Below are 23,033 nucleotides of genomic sequence, written 5' to 3'. Positions count from 1 at the left end.
ACAAGCAGCTCATGCAGCTCAGTAACAGAAAAACAAACAACCCAATCCAAAAATGGGCAGAAGACCGAAATAGACATTTCTCCAAAGAAGATATACAGACTGCCAACAAACACATGAAAGAATGCTCAACGTCATTAATCATTAGAGAAATGCAAATCAAAACTACAATGAGATATCATCTCACACCGGTCAGAATGGCCATCATCAAAAAATCTGGAAACAATAAATGCTGGAGAGGGTGTGGAGAAAAGGGAACCCTCTTGCACTGCTGGTGGGAGTGTGAATTGGTACAGCCACTATGGAGAACTGTATGGAGGTTCCTTAAAAAACTACAAATAGAACTACCATACGACCCAGCAATCCCAATACTGGGCATATACCCTGAGAAAACCAAAATTCAAAAAGAGTCATGTACCACAATGTTCATTGCAGCTCTATTTACAATAGCCAGGACATGGAAGCAACCTAAGTGTCCATCATCGGATGAATGGATAAAGAAGATGCGGCACATATATACAATAGAATATTACTCAGCCATAAAAAGAAATGAAGTTGAGCTATTTGTTATGAGGTGGATGGACCTAGAGTCTGTCATACAGAATGAAGCAAGTCAGAAAGAGAAAGACAAATACCATATGCTAACACATATATATGGAATTTAAGAAAAAAAATATCATAAAGATCCTAGGGGTAAGACAGGAATAAAGACACAGACCTACTAGAGAATGAACTTGAGGATATGGGGAGGGGGAAGGGTAAGCTGGGACAAAGTGAGAAAGTGGCATGGACATATATACACTACCAAATGTAAAATAGATAGCTAGTGGGAAGCAGCATTATAGCACAGGGAGATCAGCTGGGTGCTTTGTGACCACCTAGAGGAGTGGGATAGGGAGGGTGGGAGGGAGGGAGACGCAAGAGGGTAGAGATATGGGAACATATGTATATGTATAACTGATTCACTTTGTTATAAAGCAGAAACCAACACACCATTGTAAAGCAATTATACTCCAATAAAGATGTAAAAAAAAAAAGTTTCTTTTCTGTCTTTACACAAAGAACACAATCATCTATGAAGAAAATCCTATGGAATCTACAAAAAAGCTACCAGAATAATTTATTTAGCAAGAATGCAGGATAAAACATCAATATGCCAAAATCAATTATATTTCTATATATTAGCCACAACCAGAAACTGAAGAAAATATTTTTAAGACCATTAGCAATAGCATAAAAAACATGAAGCACTTAGGAATAAATTTAATGGAAGACGTGCCAGATGTGCACACTGAAAACTTCAAAACATGGCTGAGAGAGAGAAGACTTAAATAAATGGCGAAGCGGTGCTCATGAACCGAAAAGCTCAATATTGTCAAGACAGCAATTCTTTCCAAACTGACTTACAGAGTCAACAGAATCCCAACCAAAATCCCAACAGGCTTTTTTTGTATAAATTGACAACCAAATTCTAAAATTCCATATGGAAGTGCAAAGGACATACAATAGCCAAAACTCTGTAAAGAATGAAGTTGAAAACATACACTACCTGACTTCAAGACTTACCATGTTTCAGTAACCAACACAGTGTGTTACTGACATCATGATAGATAAACAGATAGATTGTGCAGGATAGAGAGTACAAAAATAGACCCACACATACATGGGGTAATTGATTTTAGAAAAAAAGGCAATTGAGTGGAGAAAGTTTAGTGTGTTCAACAAATACTGCTTGTACAACTGCTATCCATATACGAAAAACAAAATGAACTTTAACTCTCACACCATATGCAAATGTTACTGCAAAATGGATCATAAACTTAGATGTAAAATCTAAAACTACAAAACTTCTAAACTGATCAATTATACTGTATTAAAATTAAGAACAAGTCATAGACTGGGAAAAATATTTGCAAATCATCTATGTAATAAAAAACTTGGATCCGGAATATATAAAGAAGCCTTAAACTCAGTAATAAGAAAGTAAACAACCCAATAAAGAAAAAATTAAGCAAAAGAGGTGAACAAATACTTCACCAAAGACAATACACAAATGGCAAATAAGCACACGATAGATGCCCAACATCATTAGCCATTAGAGAAATACAAATTAAAACCACAATGTAATACCACTACACACCTATTAGACAGCCAAAATGAAAAGGAATGACCATACCAAATGTTGGCAAGGATGTGGAAAAAGTAGAACTCTGTGGTGGGGAATGTAAAATAAAACAATCACTTTGGAAAACACTCTGGCAGCTTTTTAAAAGTTAACATACAACACACCACTGTAAAGCAACTGTACTCAGTTAAAAAAAGATGTTAAAAAAAAAAAAAGTTAACATACATCTACCAAATGACCCAACCATTCCACTCCTAAGTATTCACCCAAAAGAAATAAAAGTATATGTCCATACAAAGATGTGTACCCAAATATTCATTGCAGCTTGATATGGAGTAACTGGAAACAACCCAAATGTCCATCAACAGATGAATGGATAAGGAGTGGTGTAACCAGACAATGAAGTATCTCTCAGCAATAAAAAGGAATCAACTATTGATACACACAGCAAAATGGATTAATCTTAAAATAATTATCCTGAGTAAATTCAGACAAAAAGAGTACATACTGGATGGCTCCATTTATCCTAGATTCTAGAAAATATAACTAATTTGTAGTGACAGAAAGGAGACTTGCTAGCAGTTCCCTGAGGATGGGGAGGGAGGCAAGAAGGAAAGGATTACAGAAGGACGTAAGGAAACTTTTTTTGGGGGGGAGGGGGTGATGGATATGTTCATTATCTTGATTATGGTAATGGCTTCACAGGTGTACACATATGTCAAAACTTATCAAATTGTATACCTGAAATACGTGCAGTTTATTATATGAGAATTATGCTTCTATCAAGATGTTTTTTAACAACCCAGTGATGGGACTTCCCTGGTAGTCCAGTGGTTAAGACTCTGCATTTCCAGTGCAGGGGGCATGGGTTCTATCCTTGGTCGGGAAACTATGATCCCGCATGCTGCGTGGCCAAAAAAATAAATAAAAAATTAAAAACCCAGTGATAGGGAAAGATACATTGTGTCAAGATGCACTGAAATCCTGTTAATGGTTGAGACCATTTCTGTTATCGTCATATCAACCTTTCTTCACTGTAAGATAAATATGAGATCGGAGAAGAGAAACAGGAAGAATTTTGGGGGGAAAAACAAAGAATATGGGGAAAGGCAGAGCAGAAGCAAATGTAGGTTGGAGAGAGGTAATTTAGCTAATCCTTAACAGTATTAAAAAGTCTAAGCTCTGAAAAGAAAATGCCTACAAGGAATCCCAAGGATACCTGCTAAAATTCATATGCAGTAGCAAGAGTATTAATATATCATTAATCGCTAAAAACGACGGCAACAAATAAAATCACCAAAAAAACAGACACTTCCTCCAACCTGCTCAACATCTGTTTTGTTCTGAATTTATGGTACACTCAGTATTTGAATTCTTTCGACAGCCACGTGGAGATCATCAAAATTAACTGTCTTGAAGAAATAAATTTAAAATAGGCCTTTTAGAAAGGGCCACCCTTAATAACCCACTGAAAAAAAAAGTAACAGTGAATGAGATTTAAAGGTTAAAAAAGCAGTATCACTGTGGTCCATACATGGCATGGGTAACAATGATCACTTACGCCATTCTCCTTTCTTCGATGTTCACCCGGAACTTTTACACCATTTCTTTTTAAACTTGGATCCTGAGACCTTGGTCCGCTCACTAGGCACAAAATTCAGAAAGCAGGCATTAACACTAGAGTTGACAGATATTTTAAGTCCCAGTTCATTTCTCAGTTCCCTGGTGGCGCAGTGGTTGAGAGTCCGCCTGCCGATGCAGGGGACATGGGTTCGTGCCCCGGTCCGGGAAGATCCCACATGCCGCGGAGCGGCTGGGCCCGTGAGCCATGGCCGCTGAGCCTGCTGCTCCGCAATGGGAGAGGCCACAACAGTGAGAGGCCCGCGTATCGCAAAAAAAAAAAAAAAAAAAAAAAAGCTCTCTGATATTTTAAGTTGAAAATATACTTAAAATGCTTTCTAGTAGCAATGAAGTTAAGGTCTCGTAATTCAGCCTGTTCTGGAAAACCTTACTTGGAACGGTGAATAAATAGTCAGCATTAGAGGGCTTCCCTGGTGGCGCAGTGGTTAAGAGTCTGCCTGTCGATGCGGGGGACACGGGTTCATGCCCCGGTCCGGGAGGATCCCACGTGCCGCGGAGCGGCTGGGCCCGTGAGCCATAGCTGCTGAGCCTGTGCTCCGCAATGGGAGAGGCCACAGCAGTGAGAAGCCCGCGTACCGCAAAAAAAAAAAAAAAAGAAAGAAATAGCACTAGAAAATGTCACATGCTAACCATTCCCATGCGTCAGATACCACAGGAGGCAAAGTTAAGAAAATACATGTACTTCTGATTACGGGTCATTCACACCGTTTGCTTAAGTGGCTCCTCCCAGTTCTCTATTTAGCTACTCAGCAGTGAAATTGGGAATAGTTTCATTGAAACAAATAAAAGTGAAAATTAAATCAACCCATCCTTGTACTCGTTAAAGAGTTTGTACCTTACACGGGAAGGAAGCAACTGAAAACAGAACAAGTGGCATTTCGAACATTTAGTCATTTTGCGATAATTCCGAAGTATTATCAAGTATTTCCCCATTTATTTAAGTAAAAAAATTTCCATTTTCTTAGCTTGGGAAAGTACTAATTGGAAAGCACTGTGCATTCTGCTTTTTTGGCTAAAAGAATTTTTCAAGCCCAAATATATGGGTCTCTCAGTACCACTTAAAGCATCATGCAGGGAAAATAGTCTTAAACTGATAAATTATAAGAAACAATATCAAAGAGAATTTCTTAAATATGTGAAATTAAGCTTAGACCTGTACTTCCCAGAAGTTAGAAAATTTATTAAATTATCTCCCAAGAGGTTTTAGATTAAAATTTCTTTTGAATCAAATCTCTATTGTACCTGCCTGGAAGCTTAGCACAAATTTCCAGTAAATAAACATGTCTATCCTCAGGGCCACGTAGCACGCTTACATCTAACTCCAATGAGTTCGCTTTTTTTTTTTTTGCAGTACGCAGGCCTCTCACTGTTGTGGCCTCTCCCATTGCGGAGCACAGGCTCTGGACACGCAGGCTCAGCGGCCATGGCTCACCGGGCCCAGCCGCTCCGCGGCACGTGGGATCTTCCCGGATCGGGGCACGAACCCGTGTCCCCTGCATCGGCAGGTGGACTCTCAACCACTGCACCACCAGGGAAGCCCTACTTTTAAATACTGTTCAATTCTCTGACAAAACAGCTCAGGTAACCTGTGACAATATTTCCGTAGAAGAAAAAAAAAATCTATCACTTAGGTATAACTGCTTTCTTTGCTGCCTCAAAGAAAGAGCACTCTGCCAGTTTCTCCTTGGCATGTTCAGTTACATAATCAGAGTAAAAAGCAAGAGTTTTAAAATTAATGTCATATACATTGTGGGTCACAGGTCCTAGTTAAACTGGAAAAAGAATACAGTAACAGTCTCCTAATCTGTAATCTAGAAGTCTACACCACAAAGGCTGACACTGAACAGCAATCCTGTTTTATCCCAGTTTGGACACTATGTGGCACTGGTGTTTTGCAACAATGTGAAAACAGCGTCTTTATCTTCAGATTATATTTCTCACATTACAGACACACTGAAACTGCGTACTGCACTATTGAGAGGCTGTTTAATAATTTACCCGGTACGATAGAGAAAGATATTTGAACTAGTAGATCAACGGGGAAAATTCATCTAATTTACTAAAAGAAGATGTATGCAGTAATGTAAACAAAGGACAAAATAAAAATAAGATGCAGATGCCAACTTAAAACCACAAAAAAGAAGGCTGCTTTAGGAAAAAAAAAAAAAATGCATGCTTATTTAAAATAAAATTACAGACACCAGAGACACTGAAAGGCCTGGGAGCCAGCCTGGCTGAAGTGACTCAGGTTCCACTCCTGCCTCTGCCTCTAGGGACGTGGCCTCTGACAAGTCATTTAACCCCTGAGTATCAGTCTTTCTCATCTGTAGAGTAAGAGGCCAGACTAAGTCAATTCTGGGGTCCCCCACGGTCTGAATGTCTAATTGCTGGGTACCATGTGGACATTTGTACTAAAGGAATAAAACTGAGATTCTGTGACATCTAATAATTAACCTCTGTTACCGACATTCTTACTCCCAAGAATTATACATATACTGAAGTCACAAACCTTCCATTTTAAAAGTTCCAACATTTTTAGAAACACCTAGTAATCCTGTTCTGACCAGTGGTTTCCCACTGAGAACAAAGTTTCCCCACAGATCTCAGACCTGAAACTGCCTTTTCTCCCATGTCCTATGAGATCTCCAGGGTCACAGGGATGGCTGTGTCCTGATGTCTAGGGCTGCTTTCAGTCCACTATTTCTCCACCTTCATGTATTACCTTCTACCCTCTCCTCACTGTCATCTATAAACTCTGGTCACAACCCTCAGTCACCACAGATGTGACCACCTGACCCCCCTGTTCTCCCCACTCCAAGTCCTGCCTTCATGCTGGATGACCTTACCACCCAAAAGCTCACCTCTAGGATCCGTGGCCTCCTACCTCCTCGCTAATTCAGGATCATTTCGTGGCCCGGTGCAGGACCACGTCACCTAGAGGTGCTCTACCCCTGAAATCTTAAATTCAGACTTTCTACTTTTTGACCATAATTTCCTCTCACTGCACCTGTGCATGAATCTGAGACGTGCAGTTCCTTAGCACTGGTCTGCTCTTGCCCTGCAGCCCCCCTGCCTTCACTGCGCCCCCACCCAGCTTAGACGTCATCTCACCAACATCCTCGTCTTCCCTGTCCCACTGACTCCACTGAACTGGTCTGGCCAATCCCCAACCTTGGGTGAATCCAACCATCTCCTCTTATAACCCTCTGGGCTGCAGAGCATCACTGGGGAAAAAATCACCCATGGTCTCCTGGTCTCTAGTCTCAACTGGCCTCCAGGGGACCCTGGTCCCCCAGCAGCACTCTCTCCTGTTCTCCACCATGGCTCCAACCATCACTTTCACACGGCTGTGCCTCCTATCTCAGAGAAAACAAATGGTCTCAGATGAGAAGCCCCTCCCACTGCTCCCACAGGGAGCACACATTTACCTGCCTCTGCAAAGTTTCCCTCCCACCCAGTTAAAATGGAAGAGAGAATAAAGACGCAGACTTAAGAGAACGGACTTGAGGACACAGCAGGGGCAGGGGGAGCGGGGGGCAGGGAAGGGGAAGCTGGGATGAAGTGAGAGACTGGCATGGACATATATACACTACCAAATGTAAAACAGAGGGCTAGTGGGAAGCAGCCGCATAGCACAGGGAGATCAGCTCGGTGCTTTGTGACCACCTAGAGGGGTGGGATAGGGAGGGTGGGAGGGAGACGCAAGAGGGAGGAGATATGGGGATATATGTATATGCATAGCTGATTCGCTTTGTTATAAAGCAGAAACTAACACACCATTGCAGAGCAATTATACTACAATAAAGATATTAAAAATAAATTTTAAAAATAAATAAATAAATAATGGAAGAGAGACCCTTCCCCCACCACCTCCCACTGGCTGACTTGCCCATCGAGCATTCCCTCCTTCTTGTATTTCAACCCGCTGCTCTACTGACTCCTTCCTTCCCGCCCACATTAAAAACTGTTGCCAAACTTTTCCCATCTTCCAAGAAAACAGAACAATCTGAACCACACCCCTTTCTCCCCACCCCCCAGTCAGGGCTTAGAAGAGCTGTCTATCCTCGCTGTTCCCACTTCCTTACCTCTCACTTACCCCCCAAATTACCTGGCTCCTGATCATGTGCTACACCCGAGCATGAAATAAAACTTCAGATCTTTGTTATGACTGATAGGATGCTACCTACCAATGTCCCTGCCAGGGGGGCGTTCATGGCGAAGGAAGAACCGAACTTCACTCCTCTGACTTCCAAACCGTTGCAGGACATCAAACATTCGCTCATTATCAGCAACTGGACGTTCTAAAAGAAACGAATAAATGAGGTACAAATCATGTTATCTGCAGGTAAAAAGAAAGACGAACATATCATTTACTGTCTATCCTTCATGCAAATTATGCATTATGAATGCAGAAGTTACTATTTTACATCTTTTTTTTTTAAAGAACCCTTAGAAAATGAAGCATCACCAACTTTCCACCCATATAATCAGGGTCAAACGTGGGTGGAGTACTGGGGGGAGGACTGGATCCCGGCCGCTAGCAGGAGCTCAGGAGTCTAATTCAGTGGCCCCTCACTAGCCATAGGCAGGCTGGGAAGCTCTGCGGGTTCCAAAGCTCCTGTCATCTATTCCATAGGACAGTCTCTGAGGTCCCTTCTAACTCTAATGGTTCTATGATTCTCTAAGTATACAAATGAAACATTAAAAAACAGCTTTCTAAATAGTGTAGCTTACTGTCTATTGTTTTTTTAAATTACAATTTTATAAACTACGTTAAAAAAAAATCAGACACATGCATTTCCAAACAAAAGCCTCTTTACTGCCCTGAAAATATGCTTCTTTGGCCCTTCTTCCAGTGAGACTGCCAGTTGTCAGAACTTTTCTAGAGACAAAAAGAAGGGCATAGCTAAATACCCTAAGAAATGGGAACTTTAGGAGAAACCAGATATCTTAAGCTCCCCTCAAAAAATCTTCCAATCTTAAGGGATCTGGATATAAAAACCAAATATACTGTCTGAGGATGCAACTGTTTAAAACGAAAGAACTCTGGTAACATCGATATAATTTTTAATATAAGAAAGTTGAAACAGCCTAAGAAAACTCAATGCACTTGTCAGTAATCAAAGACACTATCTGAGTACCTTAAATAAACAACACGGGCAGAGAATGGGGCAGCCAAGGGTTCAGCAGCCAATTCTGTGAACTAAGCCCTGAACTTAATCTGCTCGGTTGCAACGAAAGTACAGCTCTGGTTCTTGACAAACTGAGTTGACACAGATACCCCTCTCTCCTCTAAACTGGGGAAATTCTAACTAAGACCACCCCCCAAAAGGAAACACCCATAGCTGAGTAGACACCCTCCCAAAAGAAACTCTCAGCAGATCCTCCACCTCCTCACAAAAAAACCAAAACCACACACACACACACACACAGACACTTTATTTCAAAAGAAGTGAAATCCCCAGGTTCCATAAGCAAAGAGGGAATTCAAAGGAAGGGAAGTAACTTCCAGTCCACGCTGGGTTGGACCGTCTTACAAGGTCTAGGAGCTAAGGTCCTGATGGCCTATGACGACAAAAAATCAGGCTTAGGCCAGCAAACGCTGAAACACACTTCAAAGGTCTCAAAGCCGCCTATTCACCCCATGCTCTGACCACACCAATCCCCTTGTCCTGGCATCCGTGCCTATGTGACTTTGAACAAGCCATTCCTAGCATTGAGAACTGTCCCCAGCACCCTTTTCTCCTTCTGCAGATGGAGCACATCCACCTATTCCTGCAGTCATCACAATGTATGATACATGTCTGCTGATTCCTGCTTTTACTTGAAGGCAGGACACTTTCTTTCATCTCTCTATTCCTCACAATCAAGCACAGTTCCCAGTACATTATAGGAATCCAAGAAACGTTCTCTTAGCAAACAAATGAGTGGGGAGTAAGGAAATGGAGATGGCAAATAAAAGCTACATATTTTGAAAGACTGTCAGTTAAAGGAAATGGGAAACTTGAGAAGCTAACAAAGTGGAAGCAACAAATTTTTTATTTTTATTTTTTAAATTTTATTTATTCATTTATTTATTTTTGGCTGCACGCGGGCTTTCTCTAGTTGTGGCGAGCGGGGGCTACTCTTCATTGCAGTGTGCGGGCTTCTCACTGCGGTGGCTTCTCTTGTTGCGGAGCACAGGCTCTAGGCGCGCAGGCTTCAGTAGCTGTGGCACACGGGCTCAGTAGTTGTGGCTGTAGAGCGCCGGCTCAGTAGTTGTGGTGCATGGGCTTAGCTGCTCCATGGCATGTGGGATCTTCCCAGACCAGGGCTCAAACCCGTGTTCCCTGGACTGGCAGGCGGATTCTTAACCACTGTGCCACCAGGGAAGTCCAAATGTACTATTTTTAAAATGGGGCACCTTGAACAATTTACAGCAAAAAAGGAGTTGAAAACATAACAGCTATTACTTGCTGAGAGCTAACATGAAGTGCTATGCTAACGGGGGCTATGCTAAACCCCCTTCAAATGTCAGCTCCTGGGATCCTCACACAATCCTATGCAATAGGTTCAATTATTATCCCAATTATGCAGGGAAAACACTTGAGGACTACTGAGATTAAGTACCTTGTCTGAAGTTATAAAGCTAGTAAATGAAAGAGACAAGATTTTGATACCTAAGACCTTGATCTTAATCACACCATACAGACAACCCTCAAATGAGTTATGAATTCACTGTTAAGCAATCAAAAGCCCCAAAGAATTTTTTAGGGAACATTTCAAGGTAATTCTAAAACCTATCTGAAAAAGAAAATACACGAGAATACTACAGGATAACAATGAAATGAGCACTTGCCTTACAATACCAAACCTTCTATAAAACTATAGTAATTAAAACTATTTGGTCCTATCATAAAACTAGAAGAAAACAATAAAAGTAACTGACTAAAGCTTATAGAAACATAACTTCATATAAGATATAACAAGAATTCAAAGTGACATTTCACATCAGTAAGGAAAAAGACAGCTGTTCAATAAGACACTTAAAAAAAATTCACGGGGGACTTCCCTGGTGGTGCAGTGGATAAGACTCTGCACTCCCAATGCAGGGGGCCCGGGTTCAATCCCTGGTCAGAGAACTAGATCCCACATGCATGCCGCAATTAAGAATTCACATGGCACAACTAAGGAGCTGGCGAGCCACAACTAAGGAGCCCGCCTGCCGCAACTAAGACGGGCGCAACCAAATAAATAATTAATTAATTAAAAAAAAATTTCACGGGATTTCCCTGGTGGCGCAGTGGTTAAGAATCCGCCTGCCAATGCAGGGGACACGGGTTCGAGCCCTGGTCCGGGAAGATCTCACATGTCACGGAGCAACTGTGCGCCACAGTTGTGACACTGTGCGCCACAACTAAGCCTGCGCGCCACAACTACTGAGCCTGTGTGCCACAACTACTGAAGCCCACGTGCCTAGAGCGCATGCTCCACAAGAGAAGCCGCCTCAGTGAGAAGTCTGCGCACCGCAATGAAGAGCAGCCCCTGCTCACCGCAACTAGAGAAAGCCTGAGCGCGGCAACGAAGACCCAACGCAGCCATAAATAAATAAATAAATAAATTCATTAAAATAAATAAAAGAATTCCATCAATAATCAAAAACAAGGAGACCATGCCAGGCTCCCAGAAAAAAAAAAAAGTTTCAACTCAGAGAGTGAGCCTTGGCAAAGTGAAAGAACACTTCTTGCTCTAAGAAAATCAGCCAGAAGAGTAGGCACACATGCAGAGAAACCTGAGGTAAGTACAGAGGAAGGAAACCGAGGAAGCTCACAATGCGTGGTTTCAATCATCTTGGGAAAGTAATTTGCAGAATGCAAGGAGGCCACCAGAGCAACGAGAAGCTCATTTATTCATTCAGTAAATATTTATCGAGCACTCCCTCTGAGCTGGGGTGCAGCAAGGAACAAGACAAGCAGGTCTCTGCTCTTAGGGAGTTTACATTCTTGTGCGTGTGTGTGAGGCTACGGGGATTAAAGAGGCAATAAACTAATAAACACACACAAAAAACCAGACACACCTCACGCAGAGGATCAAATCAGGATGGAACTGTAAAACAGAGAACCTCATGCCTGCTTTAGTAGGAAGCTCGGGAGAAGCATCTCCGAGGAGGCAATGTTTTAGCTGCAATCCAAATGACCAGAGGGAACCAGCAATGACAAAATCTGGAGAGAGAGCAATAGAGGCAGAGCGAACAGCTGCCGCCACTGGCTCTAAGGAGGGAAAGAGCGTTGTTTATCCAGGAATATAAAATAGCTGCAGGAGGCAGGCAAGGAGGAAAATGGTTCCAAATGACATCAAAGACCTCACAATCTCAGATCAAGACTTTGGATTTTATTCTAAGTAGAAGAGAAAGCCATCAAAGGGTTTAAACAGGAAAGTCGAGCTATCAGATTTTTTTTTTTTTTTTTTTTTTTTTGCGGTACGCAGGCCTCTCACTGTCGTGGCCTCCCGTTGCGGAGCACAGGCTCTGGACGCACAGGCTCAGCGGCCATGGCTCACGGGCCCAGCCGCTCCACGGCATGTGGGATCTTCCCGGACCGGGACACGAACCCATGTCCCCTGCATCGGCAGGCGGACTCTCAACCACCGCACCACCAGGGAAGCCCAAACTATCAGATTTTTATTTAAAAAGGATCACTTGGGTTTCTTTATGGGACTGGTCTAATCTAGCTCCTATGTGAAGTAAGCAATTCGGGGAGAGTGTAGAAGACCTTCCTGAACACGCAGCTGTAGGGAAGTCAACAGAAGATGAGTAAGAGGACTGGCCTGGGAAGCAGCGGATGCTCAGCTGGAGTCACATACCAGGAACGGTGTGAATGCAATGAACACAGTGGGAAACTCGTGCTGGGACACTGCACCCCCAGGGGAGAAAAAGGAAACAGTGGGAGCTCACTCAGGCTGTACAGAAACAAAGCAGAAATCATGAAAAATTATTCCCGCATCTACAAACTCCTAAGGGGCCAAAAAGAAACCAGGCTGTCCCATTTCAGGGCTCCAAAGAACTAAGTAAGGGAGTTGATGTCAAGGCTTAAAATAAAGCCTATGTCTCCTGCCACCACAGTAACTCAACACCGAAGAGCTTTCCCGAAAAACCTACAAAACCTCAGAGAGGGCAAAACAATCAGGACACCTCAAATTCCTAATTAAGTGCAGCTTAAGCATACAAGAAACACTTGTGAGCGCTATACATTTTACCATAACACCCCAGAAGCTTCCACCCTGTGTATCAGCTGCCTATCTTTTGACCTTTCATACTGGAGTGTCTACGGTGTCTTGCAGAAAAAGGAAACAGCAAAGAGACTTTGTAGGTCGCAACAGAACTGGACTGAGAATACTATCTCTGATGGACACCCTATCCTGCAGTTTCTCCACGGATAAACACGTGCGGCACACAGCGCCTCGTCTAAAACCGATGATAATGCAAGACGGCACGACCGAAGCACGCATACCGGAGCCGCACCACACTTCAGCCAGGTGGCAATCGCTCTCGCCAGGTTCTTTGCAAAGATCCACCACGTCTCTGCAGATGGTTTCCGGAGTAACTGGGACTTCCGTGAAGTGCTGCTCGTTGTTGCTGAGGTACACGGTAAGAAACATCTGGAAACAAAAGGAGAAACACAACAGTTATCGGTACTGTCTACACTGGTGCTGGTCACTTTCTACCCACCTCGGATTCCTTTCCCCAGATGGTCTCAGTTGAAGTGCAAATGCACAACAGGACCATCTGGCTGTTCCCTGGCCTGAGGAAGGGAGGGACCTGGAGCTCGGCCGATGGACACCGGCCCCCCTCTCCTGGCAGCGCCTGCAGAGCCCTTGGGGATCCCCGGAGCACAGGCAAATCAGTGCACACAAAAGGTCGTATTAAATTTTCTACTGGGAATTCCCTGGTAGTCAAGTGGTTAAGACTACCTGCTTCCAATGCAGGGGACATGGGTTCAATGCCTGGTCAGGGATCCCACATGCCCTGTGGTACGGCCAAAAAAAAGTCTTCCTCTTACATTTTATTCATGTTATTTGTTTACCAAATACTTATGTAGTTCTTAGTATGATGTGCCAGACCCATACTACAAATAGATCTTCTTATCAGTCCTGTGAAGATGATCGGGGATGATGATCTCACACACACACACACATTTATGCAAAGCCTCTTTTGGGAAGGATACACAAGAACAAAACTGCGGCGAGCCGCTTCTGACCAGCAGAATGACGAATCACCACACGCTAGATTCTTCTCGCATCACACTTTATTGGAGTACAGCTTGGTTTCGGGCGGATGGAAGGAAGACCCCGTACGCTCGAGCCTGTCTGCTTATATAAGGGCTTAAGGACTCGTGTAAGTCCCTGATTCGTCCGTATGGTTATCGCATTTCGCAAGCCGGACTTTGGATAGGCCACTGCTTCAAAACCTGATTAGCATATTAGGTGCATACGCCCTAGCGGCATACTTAGTGCATGCGTAATGGCTATCCGGCCGCGCCCTACATCTCCCCCTTTTTTCTTTTCGACCATTGCAGCGGACATTGACCTGTACCAGTGCTCATACCGGGGTATGTACACGGTGTACCGGTAGTTTCCGCTTGCATTCGCAGACACCCTCCTGCGTGCAATGCTCGCAATCGAACTGCAGGGTGCAAGGGCTGTCTTCACGTGGCATGGGCTCCTCATGGAGGTGCAATGGTAACGAGACCTCTCCGTGCAGAGGCAGCCCCTAGGGCCGATCCCCTATAGAGGTGCAATGGCGGCAAGGCCCCTCTGTGCAAGGGCGATCATATGTTTTTTAGGGTGGAGAGCCAGGCTGCGGGGGACTCGCCTTCACTGATGGCCACAAGCGCCTGAGTGAGCATTATCCTATCTCGCCGGGTTCGAATGCGAATACGACAGACCAACCAGAGACACAACACTATCCCAAACAAACAGCAGGCTGCGAACAGTCCCACACCCACCCATTCCTTAAAAAAGGAAAATGCTCTAGCTAGCCATGCGGTAAATTCTCCAAGAGTCACTGGATCCACTCTGGTTGCATTCAGCTGCAGGATATTCAACTTCTGCTTAAATATCATCTTCTCCGCCTCACGGGACCAATTTCCCTTTAGGAATTCTCCAATCTGCTTGCTCTTATTCAGAGCATCCAATCTGTGCTTAGTGGCCTAGCACAAGCCGTATTCATCTCACAGCTAGTGGAATACAATACTGGGAGAATGGTACTTTGAGAATGAACGGGGATGGGGACTGGCCAGGTTCGGCTAATTCCCCAAAACGTCTTGATCTCCGCCTTGAGCAGGGGGAAGCTCATCAACAGTATCCAGCCCAGTGTCACTCCTTGAGCGCTCCACATCGTTCTTGGGATTATCTTCCACGACTCTTGTTAACCTTGTCGGGACCCAAATCGGATCTTGATCCTGAGACCAGACTTCTCTGGGTATGAATGTACACTTCGGCGGTTCCCGAACCGCAGCGCCAGGGGGGGCGCTAGCAATAAAAGCGGAAGTCTGAGTACATGTTAAAGCTTTTGATTTAGCAGAAGCACAAAATGGCGGACGAGCACCCGCAGAGGCACAAAATGGCGGACGAGCACATGGGGAACTGCCATATCGTCCTCTTTCATATTCGGCAGCTGCTTCTTCCAGATCCGCCTCCTTCTTGGGATTCAACTCATCTTGAGACAAATAAAGCGCTTTAAATTCATCTAAAAGTGGATACAATCCTGGCATTGCATCCGATTTTTCTATTTGTTTTTCTCTCTTTTTCCTAGGATTCTTAGGCCTATCTACCGTAGTCCCTATATTTTCACTTTCTGACGCACTATCTTGATGTATGCTAAGAGCTTTACGGCCCATCTGTACAATATCTTCGCATTTCCCTTCTCTTAAGCACGAATGTATCATTCTCCATAACGGAAACGTGCCTCGAGAGAGCTCCCCCATTTTGTGACGATCAGCCAAGTCCTTCCCCAGTTTTTCCCAAGATGGAACAGTCAGGCTTCCAGACACCGCAAACCATGGGGCGGCACCATCAATATCCTGCAACAGTTTACTAATAGTTTTATGTGAAATCTTAAGTCCTCGATCGTTCAGAAGGGCTTGGATGGGCTCATGGAATCCAACGGTTGGTTCCGCGGATGAACTATTCCCCATAGTTCACTCTCATATATGAACAACTTGCTAAAGCGGGAAGATCTCTGACCTATCTAATGGCCAGGGGAGACACACTCGGTCGGGCTGATGGCACCGTAGCCACACGCAGACAAAAAGTGCGACAGCTACGAAGAGAACGAAAGCGAAAATAAAAATCTCGGGCTCTATTGCAGCAAAAACATACCTAAACTGGACTACTTAACGGCGGTTCACTCCGTGTGTCGAGTTCTGAATCGGTCCTCCACGCGGGGCGCGCAGGTTCCCGGGTTTCGGCACCACTTGCGGCGAGCCGCTTCTGACCAGCAGAATGACGAATCACCACACGATAGATTCTTCTCGCATCACACTTTATTGGAGTACAGCTTGGTTTCGGGCGGATGGAAGGAAGACCCCGTACGCTCGAGCCTGTCTGCTTATATAAGGGCTTAAGGACTCGTGTAAGTCCCTGATTCGTCCGTATGGTTATCGCATTTCGCAAGCCGGACTTTGGATAGGCCACTGCTTCAAAACCTGATTAGCATATTAGGTGCATACGCCCTAGCGGCATACTTAGTGCATGCGTAATGGCTATCCGGCCGCGCCCTACACAAAACATGTGTTGCTTCTGAGGGTGGGGATGTCTTTTCTTATAAAAAGAAAAGATGCAGGGCTTCCCTGGTGGCGCAGTGGTTGAGAGTCCGCCTGCCGATGCAGGGGACGCGGGTTCATGCCCCGGTCCAGGAAGATCCCACATGCCGCAGAGCGGCTGGGCCCGTGAGCCATGGCCACTGAGCCTGCGCGTCCGGAGCCTGTGCTTCGCAACGGGAGAGGCCACAACAGTGAGAGGCCCACGTACCGCAAAAATAAATAAATAAATAAAAAAGAAAAGATGCAGTATCTACTTTTACTGGGAGAAAGACTGCTAGTGAGTTTTATTTATTGTGGGGTCTTCGTTGCTGTGTGCAGGCTTTCACTAGTTGCAGTGAGCAGGGGCTACTCTTTGTTGTGGTGCACGGGCTTCTCATTGTCGTGGCTTCTCTTGTTGTGGAGCACAAGCTCTCAGTGCGCGGGCTTCAGCAGTTGTGGCACGTGGGCTCAGCAGTTGTGCCTTGCAGGCTCTAGAGCTCAGGCTCAGTAGTTGTGGCACACGGGCTTAGTTGCTCCACGGCACGTGCGATCTTCCCGGGCCAGGGCTTAAACCATGTCCCCTGCATTGGCAGGTGGATTGTTAACCAGTGTGCCACCAGGGAAGCCCAATACTGCATCTTAAAGACACTGCAACTAAAGAATTCAAGTTTTAAAAAAATAAATAAAAATGCACGACAATTAAAAAAAGGAATACAAGTTTTCATACCTATTAAATAACCAAAAATAACCCACACAAGAAAACCGTTGTTAACTCCCAGTACTGAAGAAACTGAATGAATCAACAAACAAATTGATGGTGGCAATGCAAGTCAGCACACTCCCACAGCTCACTCACTCAGTGAGGACCTATGCCGGGAAGACTAGTGTGTATCAGGATAAAACAAAACAATAAACAAAAACACCAGACAACTTGAAAGCGTAATCCCACCGTGAGAATTTATCCTGTGAAAATAATTCTAATCAAAGAGAATACAAAGCCTGTGAAACGTGAACTTGATGGGCCATTATACATTCTGTAAAAATAATTAATGAGACTATGCCAAACACTGGGGGAAATTGGGGTTTTAAGGCTCTAACAAAGCAGAATGAGTAGGATCTGCCCTGTGACCACACTGACACAAGGACATCATACGACAGCTGTAGCACCTGCCAACAGTCAGCTACACAGCTTCCCATCCAGCTTAAACCTCGCTGCCCATTACCCCCGAGGTGAGACAGATGCATTAGGCTCTTCTTTTTTTTTTTTGCGGGGGGGGGGTGGGTAAGGGGGGAAGGAGGGGGAAGGCAGTGCCTCATGGAAACTATGACGGAAACTGGCTAAAACAGCAGACTGGGTGCCTCAAGGATCCGGTCCAAGTAAGGGGAGAAGATGACATGCGTAAGAGAAGACGGCCCACTGGGTCAGCAGGCTCAGCCCCCGGGGGCTTCCCACCTCCTCCCTGCACTAAAACCATGAGTTCTTAAGGTAAGCCAAGTCTCCACTTCCTGCAACCAAAACTCTTTAACTCACATAAACATGTGTAGCATAGAAAGTAACCCCCAAGACTAGAAAACATGAGAAGCGTACCCATTACAGCTAGAGGGTAACCCAGAAAAAAAAGAGTTTAAGTGGATAATGTTGAAACAGTAAAATATATAAAACCAAAACTAGAATTTGCCAGGATGAGCTCAGAAGCTTTCAGGCTAACTGTTATCAGGTTCTTCACATTCTGATCAACTGTGCTACATAAAGATAGATACATAGTTCTAGGCCTCAACTTAGTCAACACTTTCAAACTGTTACACAAAATGAACACAGGTTTCCACCCTGCTGCTGCTCTGGATACATATACAGTGCATTTAACGAGAGAGATAAATAATTTACACTTCAGTATTAAACTGTACTCCTCGTCAATATTCCCTACCCACACCAATACTTTCTTTGAAGTTCAACACTTCAAACATAGTAACTGTTTTCTTCGTAAATATGAGACCTAGAGGCATTCATTAAATGACAGAAATAGTTAGTATACAGTATATATACGAAACATACTGTATCAACAAATAAAAGGCTATTACATAAGACAACAGCACCTTATTCAAACGATCCTCCCACTAAGGACCAAAAATAAAAAATCTGGATGAAGGTGTTTAAATTTAAGAGCATTGAAAGCTAATGAGGGGGGACTTCCCTGGTGGCGCAGTGATGAGAATCCACCTGCCAATGCAGGGGACACAGGTGCGAGCCCCGGTCCGGGAAGATCCCACATGCTGCAGAGCAACTAAGCCCGTGCGCCACAACCACTGAGCCTCCGCTCTAGAGCCCGCGAGCCACAACTACTGACCCCACGTGCCACAACTACTGAAGCCCGTGTGCCTAGAGCCCGTGCTCCGCAACGAGAAGCCACCGCAATGAGAAGCCCGCGCACTGCAATGAAGAGTAGGCCCCGCTCGCAGCAACCAGAGAAAAGCCCGTGCGCAGCAACGAAGACCCAATGCAACCAAAAATAAATAAATTAAATAAATAAATTTTTTAAAAAAAGCTTATGGAGAGGCTTTATCTGGGTTCAGTCTCCAGGCTGCGTCCTTGGGCAGCTTCGAGCTCGGGGGAAGGCAGGTGGGGCGCACATTCCAAGGACAGGAAAGTGAGTGCACGGCCTCCAAGCCGGGGTCCAGCTTGCAGGTCAAACCTGTGGTCACGCCTTCTTAATGACCTTCCCCAACAAATGTTCTTCCCTGTGTGCCAGCACCGCCTGCCCCCTCATCTCCGCACGTCTTTATACTCCAACACTGCCTTCCCAGAGAGGCCTTCCCTGGCCATCCTGCCTAAAATCCCACCACCGTGCTCACACGTGCGCACACACGTGCGTCTCCACTGTCTCTCCTTGGCACAGTGACCATCATACCAAATATTATATTTATTTCACTTGCTTTTTTTTTTTTTTTTTTTTAATTAATTTATTTTTTGTCTGTGTTGGGTCTTCATTTCTGTGCAAGGGCTTTCTCTAGTTGCGGCAAGCGGGGGCCACTTTTCATCGTGGTGCGCGGGCCTCTCACTGTTGCAACCTCTCTTGTTGTGGAGCACAGCCTCCAGACGCGCAGGCTCAGTAGCTATAGCTCACGGGCCTAGTTGCTCCTTGGCATATGGGATCTTCCCAGACCAGGGCTCGAACCTGTGTCCCCTGCATCGGCAGGCAGATTCTCAACCACTGCGCCACCAGGGAAGCCCATCACTTGCTTTTAATATCTGTCTTCCCTGCTAGAACATAAGCTCCACGAAGTCCAGGGCTTTTTCTGTTCCATACAATATCCTCGGCCCCTTGATCTGTGCCTGGTCTGTGACAAGCACACAGTAAGTATGTGTTTATGAATGAATACGTCCAGTAGCTGTTATTGCACTTGACAGATTCACCTGATTTATTTTCAGAGTAAGTGTTCCCTCGGGTATTGACAGATGGTAGAGCAGATAGTATACAGCACAGCTACACGCACTGACAGAAATTAGTTTCCTCTCCTCATTTCTTCAAGCTTACATCATGCTACGTCCTCCTACTTCTGTTTCAACATTCTTTTCATTCATGAAAGATATATAGGCCATCTATTTTTGTTTTTTTTCTTTTTGCCACACCGCCCAGCTTGTGGGATTTTAGTTCCCCAACCAGGGATCAAACATGGGGCCTCGGCAGTGAGAGCACTGAGCCCTAACCACTGGACCACCAGGGAATTCCCTATAGGCCATCTATTTTATGGTTTAAGTTCTAATGTAGAAATCATCTTCACTAAATAGTTATTATAGCACACAGCACAAAATTCAAGAGAGAGAGACAGCACGCTGTGTGGAGAGGACTCAGCCAGCCCAGAGGAATAAATACCCCAACCTGGCTCCCTTCTTCTTATATCATCCATCCTACCACTCCCCACTGGACAAACCCAACTAGAAGCCGGACAGCAAGGGAGGCCATTCATGTGGTTTATAGAAGTCAACCTCCTGGGGCATAAAGCAGGGTAGAGACAGGCCATGCTCAAACTCAATCACTTCAACCTCTATGTGGTTAGAGAGGGTCCTTGAGCCACAATCGAAACAGAATGAGAACACACGATATAGGAAAAGAATATCCCAAGCAGAGGGAATAGCAGATGTAAAGGCCCTGAGGAGGAATCAAGTTTGTCACATTTGTGGAAGAGGAAGGTCACTGTAGAGAGAGCAAGAGGAAAGGATTATAGGAGTTCAATTCAAAGAGGGCAGATGATACAAGACCTTAGAGGCCACTGGTCCTCAAGATGTGGTGCGGAGAGAGGGTCTTTAACTATGGATGGCTAGGTCCCACCTTCAGAGTTTCTGATTCAGTAGATCCAGGATGGGGACTGAGATGCTGCATTTCTCATGAGCTGCCCCGTGATGCTGATACCTGCTGCCCTGGAAACCACAAGCTGAGAACCACTGTTCAAAGGCCAGAGCAAGGAATTTGGATTTTTATCTAAGAGACCATTGGAGGCAAATCATTAGAGACAAAAAGTAGATTAGTGGTTGCCAGGGCTGGGGGAGTGACTGCTCAGAGGTACAGGGCTTCTTTTTGGGGTGATGAGAATGTTCTGGAATTAGTGGTGATGGTTGTACCATCTTGTAAACACACTAAAAACCACTGAATCGGATACTTCAGAATGGTGGTACGTAAATCATATCTCAATTTTTAAAAAAAAAAGAAGTCACTGGAGGATTCTGAACAGGGGTATTGAAGTCATTTTTGTGTCATTTTTTTAAAAAATCACTCTGGCTACTATATGAATAGACTACAGGGGGACAGGCACGGAAGACCAATTAAGAGGAAATGTGGCACAGACTGCAGGGAACAGCAAAGGTAGTGAAAAATGGCTGGATTGGGGTTATATTTTGAAGCAGAGCCAGCAAGACTTGCCTAATGGACAGAACATGGGATGTGAGTGTAGAGAGAAATTAGAGTGAACGTGGATTTGGTGTCTAAGCAACCGAGTTAGGAGTAGTGTGACTTACTGAGATGAGGAAGGTGGAACGGGCTGGGGAAGGGCCCACAAGTCAGGGGTCTCGTCCAGAAGTCCTACAGAGAACAAGGATCCAGCAAAGGACTGGGAAAGATCCATCCACAAAAAAACCAGAAAGAAACCCAAAGGAGTGTGGAGTACCAGAGACCAAGTAAAGACAGTGTTTCAGATGAAGCTTAGAGATCTCAGAAACGAGGGCTGAGGACCGTTCCCCAGGCTCGGCAAGATGGAGGCTGCTGGGCGCCTTGAACAGCGCTGTCTGAGGAATGAGATTGAAGGCCTGGTTGAGACAGGCTGAGAACCTGAGGGAAGGATGCAGAGACTCAGAACAGAAAGACGGAAAAAACGGAGCCACAGATGGAAGGAGACAGAGTGAAAGGGGTGCTTTGTTTCTTCTTTATTTCAACATGGAGTTTTTACAGGACGCTTTAATGGATGGAATGATCCAGTCAAGAGGAAATGATGTTGGTGATGCTGAATCTGTATCTCTAGCCACTGCCTGCTCCCTAGGCTGCCCAGCGGTGATCTGCGTCCGGAGAACCCACAGACACTTCATGCTAGGCTTGGCCAAAGCAGTCCCGTTCTCACTTATTTTCTTTGTTGTAGTGATTTTACTTTTAAGTTACAAGGATAGTTTACCTTTATTTTGAAGATTTCTTAATTGGACACCACAGCGTGGTGACAGCAATATAGCTGGAAGAGGTGTCTTTGAGCCATGACAGTATGACAGCTCATGTGCAGTGTCTTCCCATCCACACCAGAGAAGGGGTGGGGGAGAGGGACCACCCACCGGGCCCAGCTGCTCCTGATGGCCATAATACCTATAATTGCTACACTTCCCCCTAGAAGATTCTGATTAGAACACAAAGCATCACACCACTTGAAATCAACCTTTAAAACTCACTTCACCCATCTTTAAATTTATAGACTTTAAGTATGTCCCCACGTTATAAAGGTTAAATATCACTTGCATTTATATATCACTTATAATTTAAAATCTTTTCATTATAATCTGCCCACAATTATGGGCTTTACTGATAATTTATAACTATTTCAAATTTTATAGAGAAAGTGAAACGGGCATTTTCTCAATAAGTATCAATTCTCTTCTTTACTTGGAAAAGGAACAAAAAAGAAAAAAGATGGGGTTGTCAAGTGGCAGGGTCGGGGGATGGATGGACTGGAAGTTTGGGGTTAGTAGATGCAAACTATTACACTTAGAGTGGATAAACAACAAGGTCCTACTGAATAGCACAGGGGACTATATCCAATCTCCTGGGATAAACCATAATAGAAAAGAATATTTTAAAAAATAAAAGAAGACGGTAAAGAAAAAAGAGAAGAGGGTCAAAACAGAGGGCTGGTTAAACTAATCCATCATGTTAACGTGAGAAAAAGTAGGCACACATGCTCTTTATATTGCTACTTTCCTTTCATCTTTGTTTCATAAGGGTACTGTGCTACAAAAGATA

The 23,033-nt window shown here is 44.5% G+C and overlaps 1 protein-coding gene across 2 annotated transcripts in view; it reads right to left on the bottom strand.

Annotated features, from left to right (window-relative positions):
* Nucleotides 1-23,033, bottom strand: part of TP53BP2 (tumor protein p53 binding protein 2) — an 80,595-nt gene that overhangs the window by 30,403 nt on the left and 27,159 nt on the right. For both annotated transcript variants that reach the window (XM_032605867.1, XM_032605875.1), the window contains 3 exons: nucleotides 13,252-13,399; nucleotides 7,951-8,064; nucleotides 3,684-3,766 (listed from right to left, as the gene is read on the bottom strand). In XM_032605867.1, the coding sequence (XP_032461758.1) occupies nucleotides 3,684-3,766; nucleotides 7,951-8,064; nucleotides 13,252-13,399 (345 nt within the window). The remainder of the gene's footprint in view (nucleotides 1-3,683; nucleotides 3,767-7,950; nucleotides 8,065-13,251; nucleotides 13,400-23,033) is intronic.

The sequence above is a fragment of the Phocoena sinus genome, chromosome 1 (genome assembly GCF_008692025.1).
Source record: "Phocoena sinus isolate mPhoSin1 chromosome 1, mPhoSin1.pri, whole genome shotgun sequence".
In the NCBI taxonomy this organism is placed as follows: domain Eukaryota; kingdom Metazoa; phylum Chordata; class Mammalia; order Artiodactyla; family Phocoenidae; genus Phocoena; species Phocoena sinus.
The sequence above is the reverse complement of the archived record's forward strand: the minus strand, read 5'-3'. Positions and strand labels throughout refer to the sequence as shown.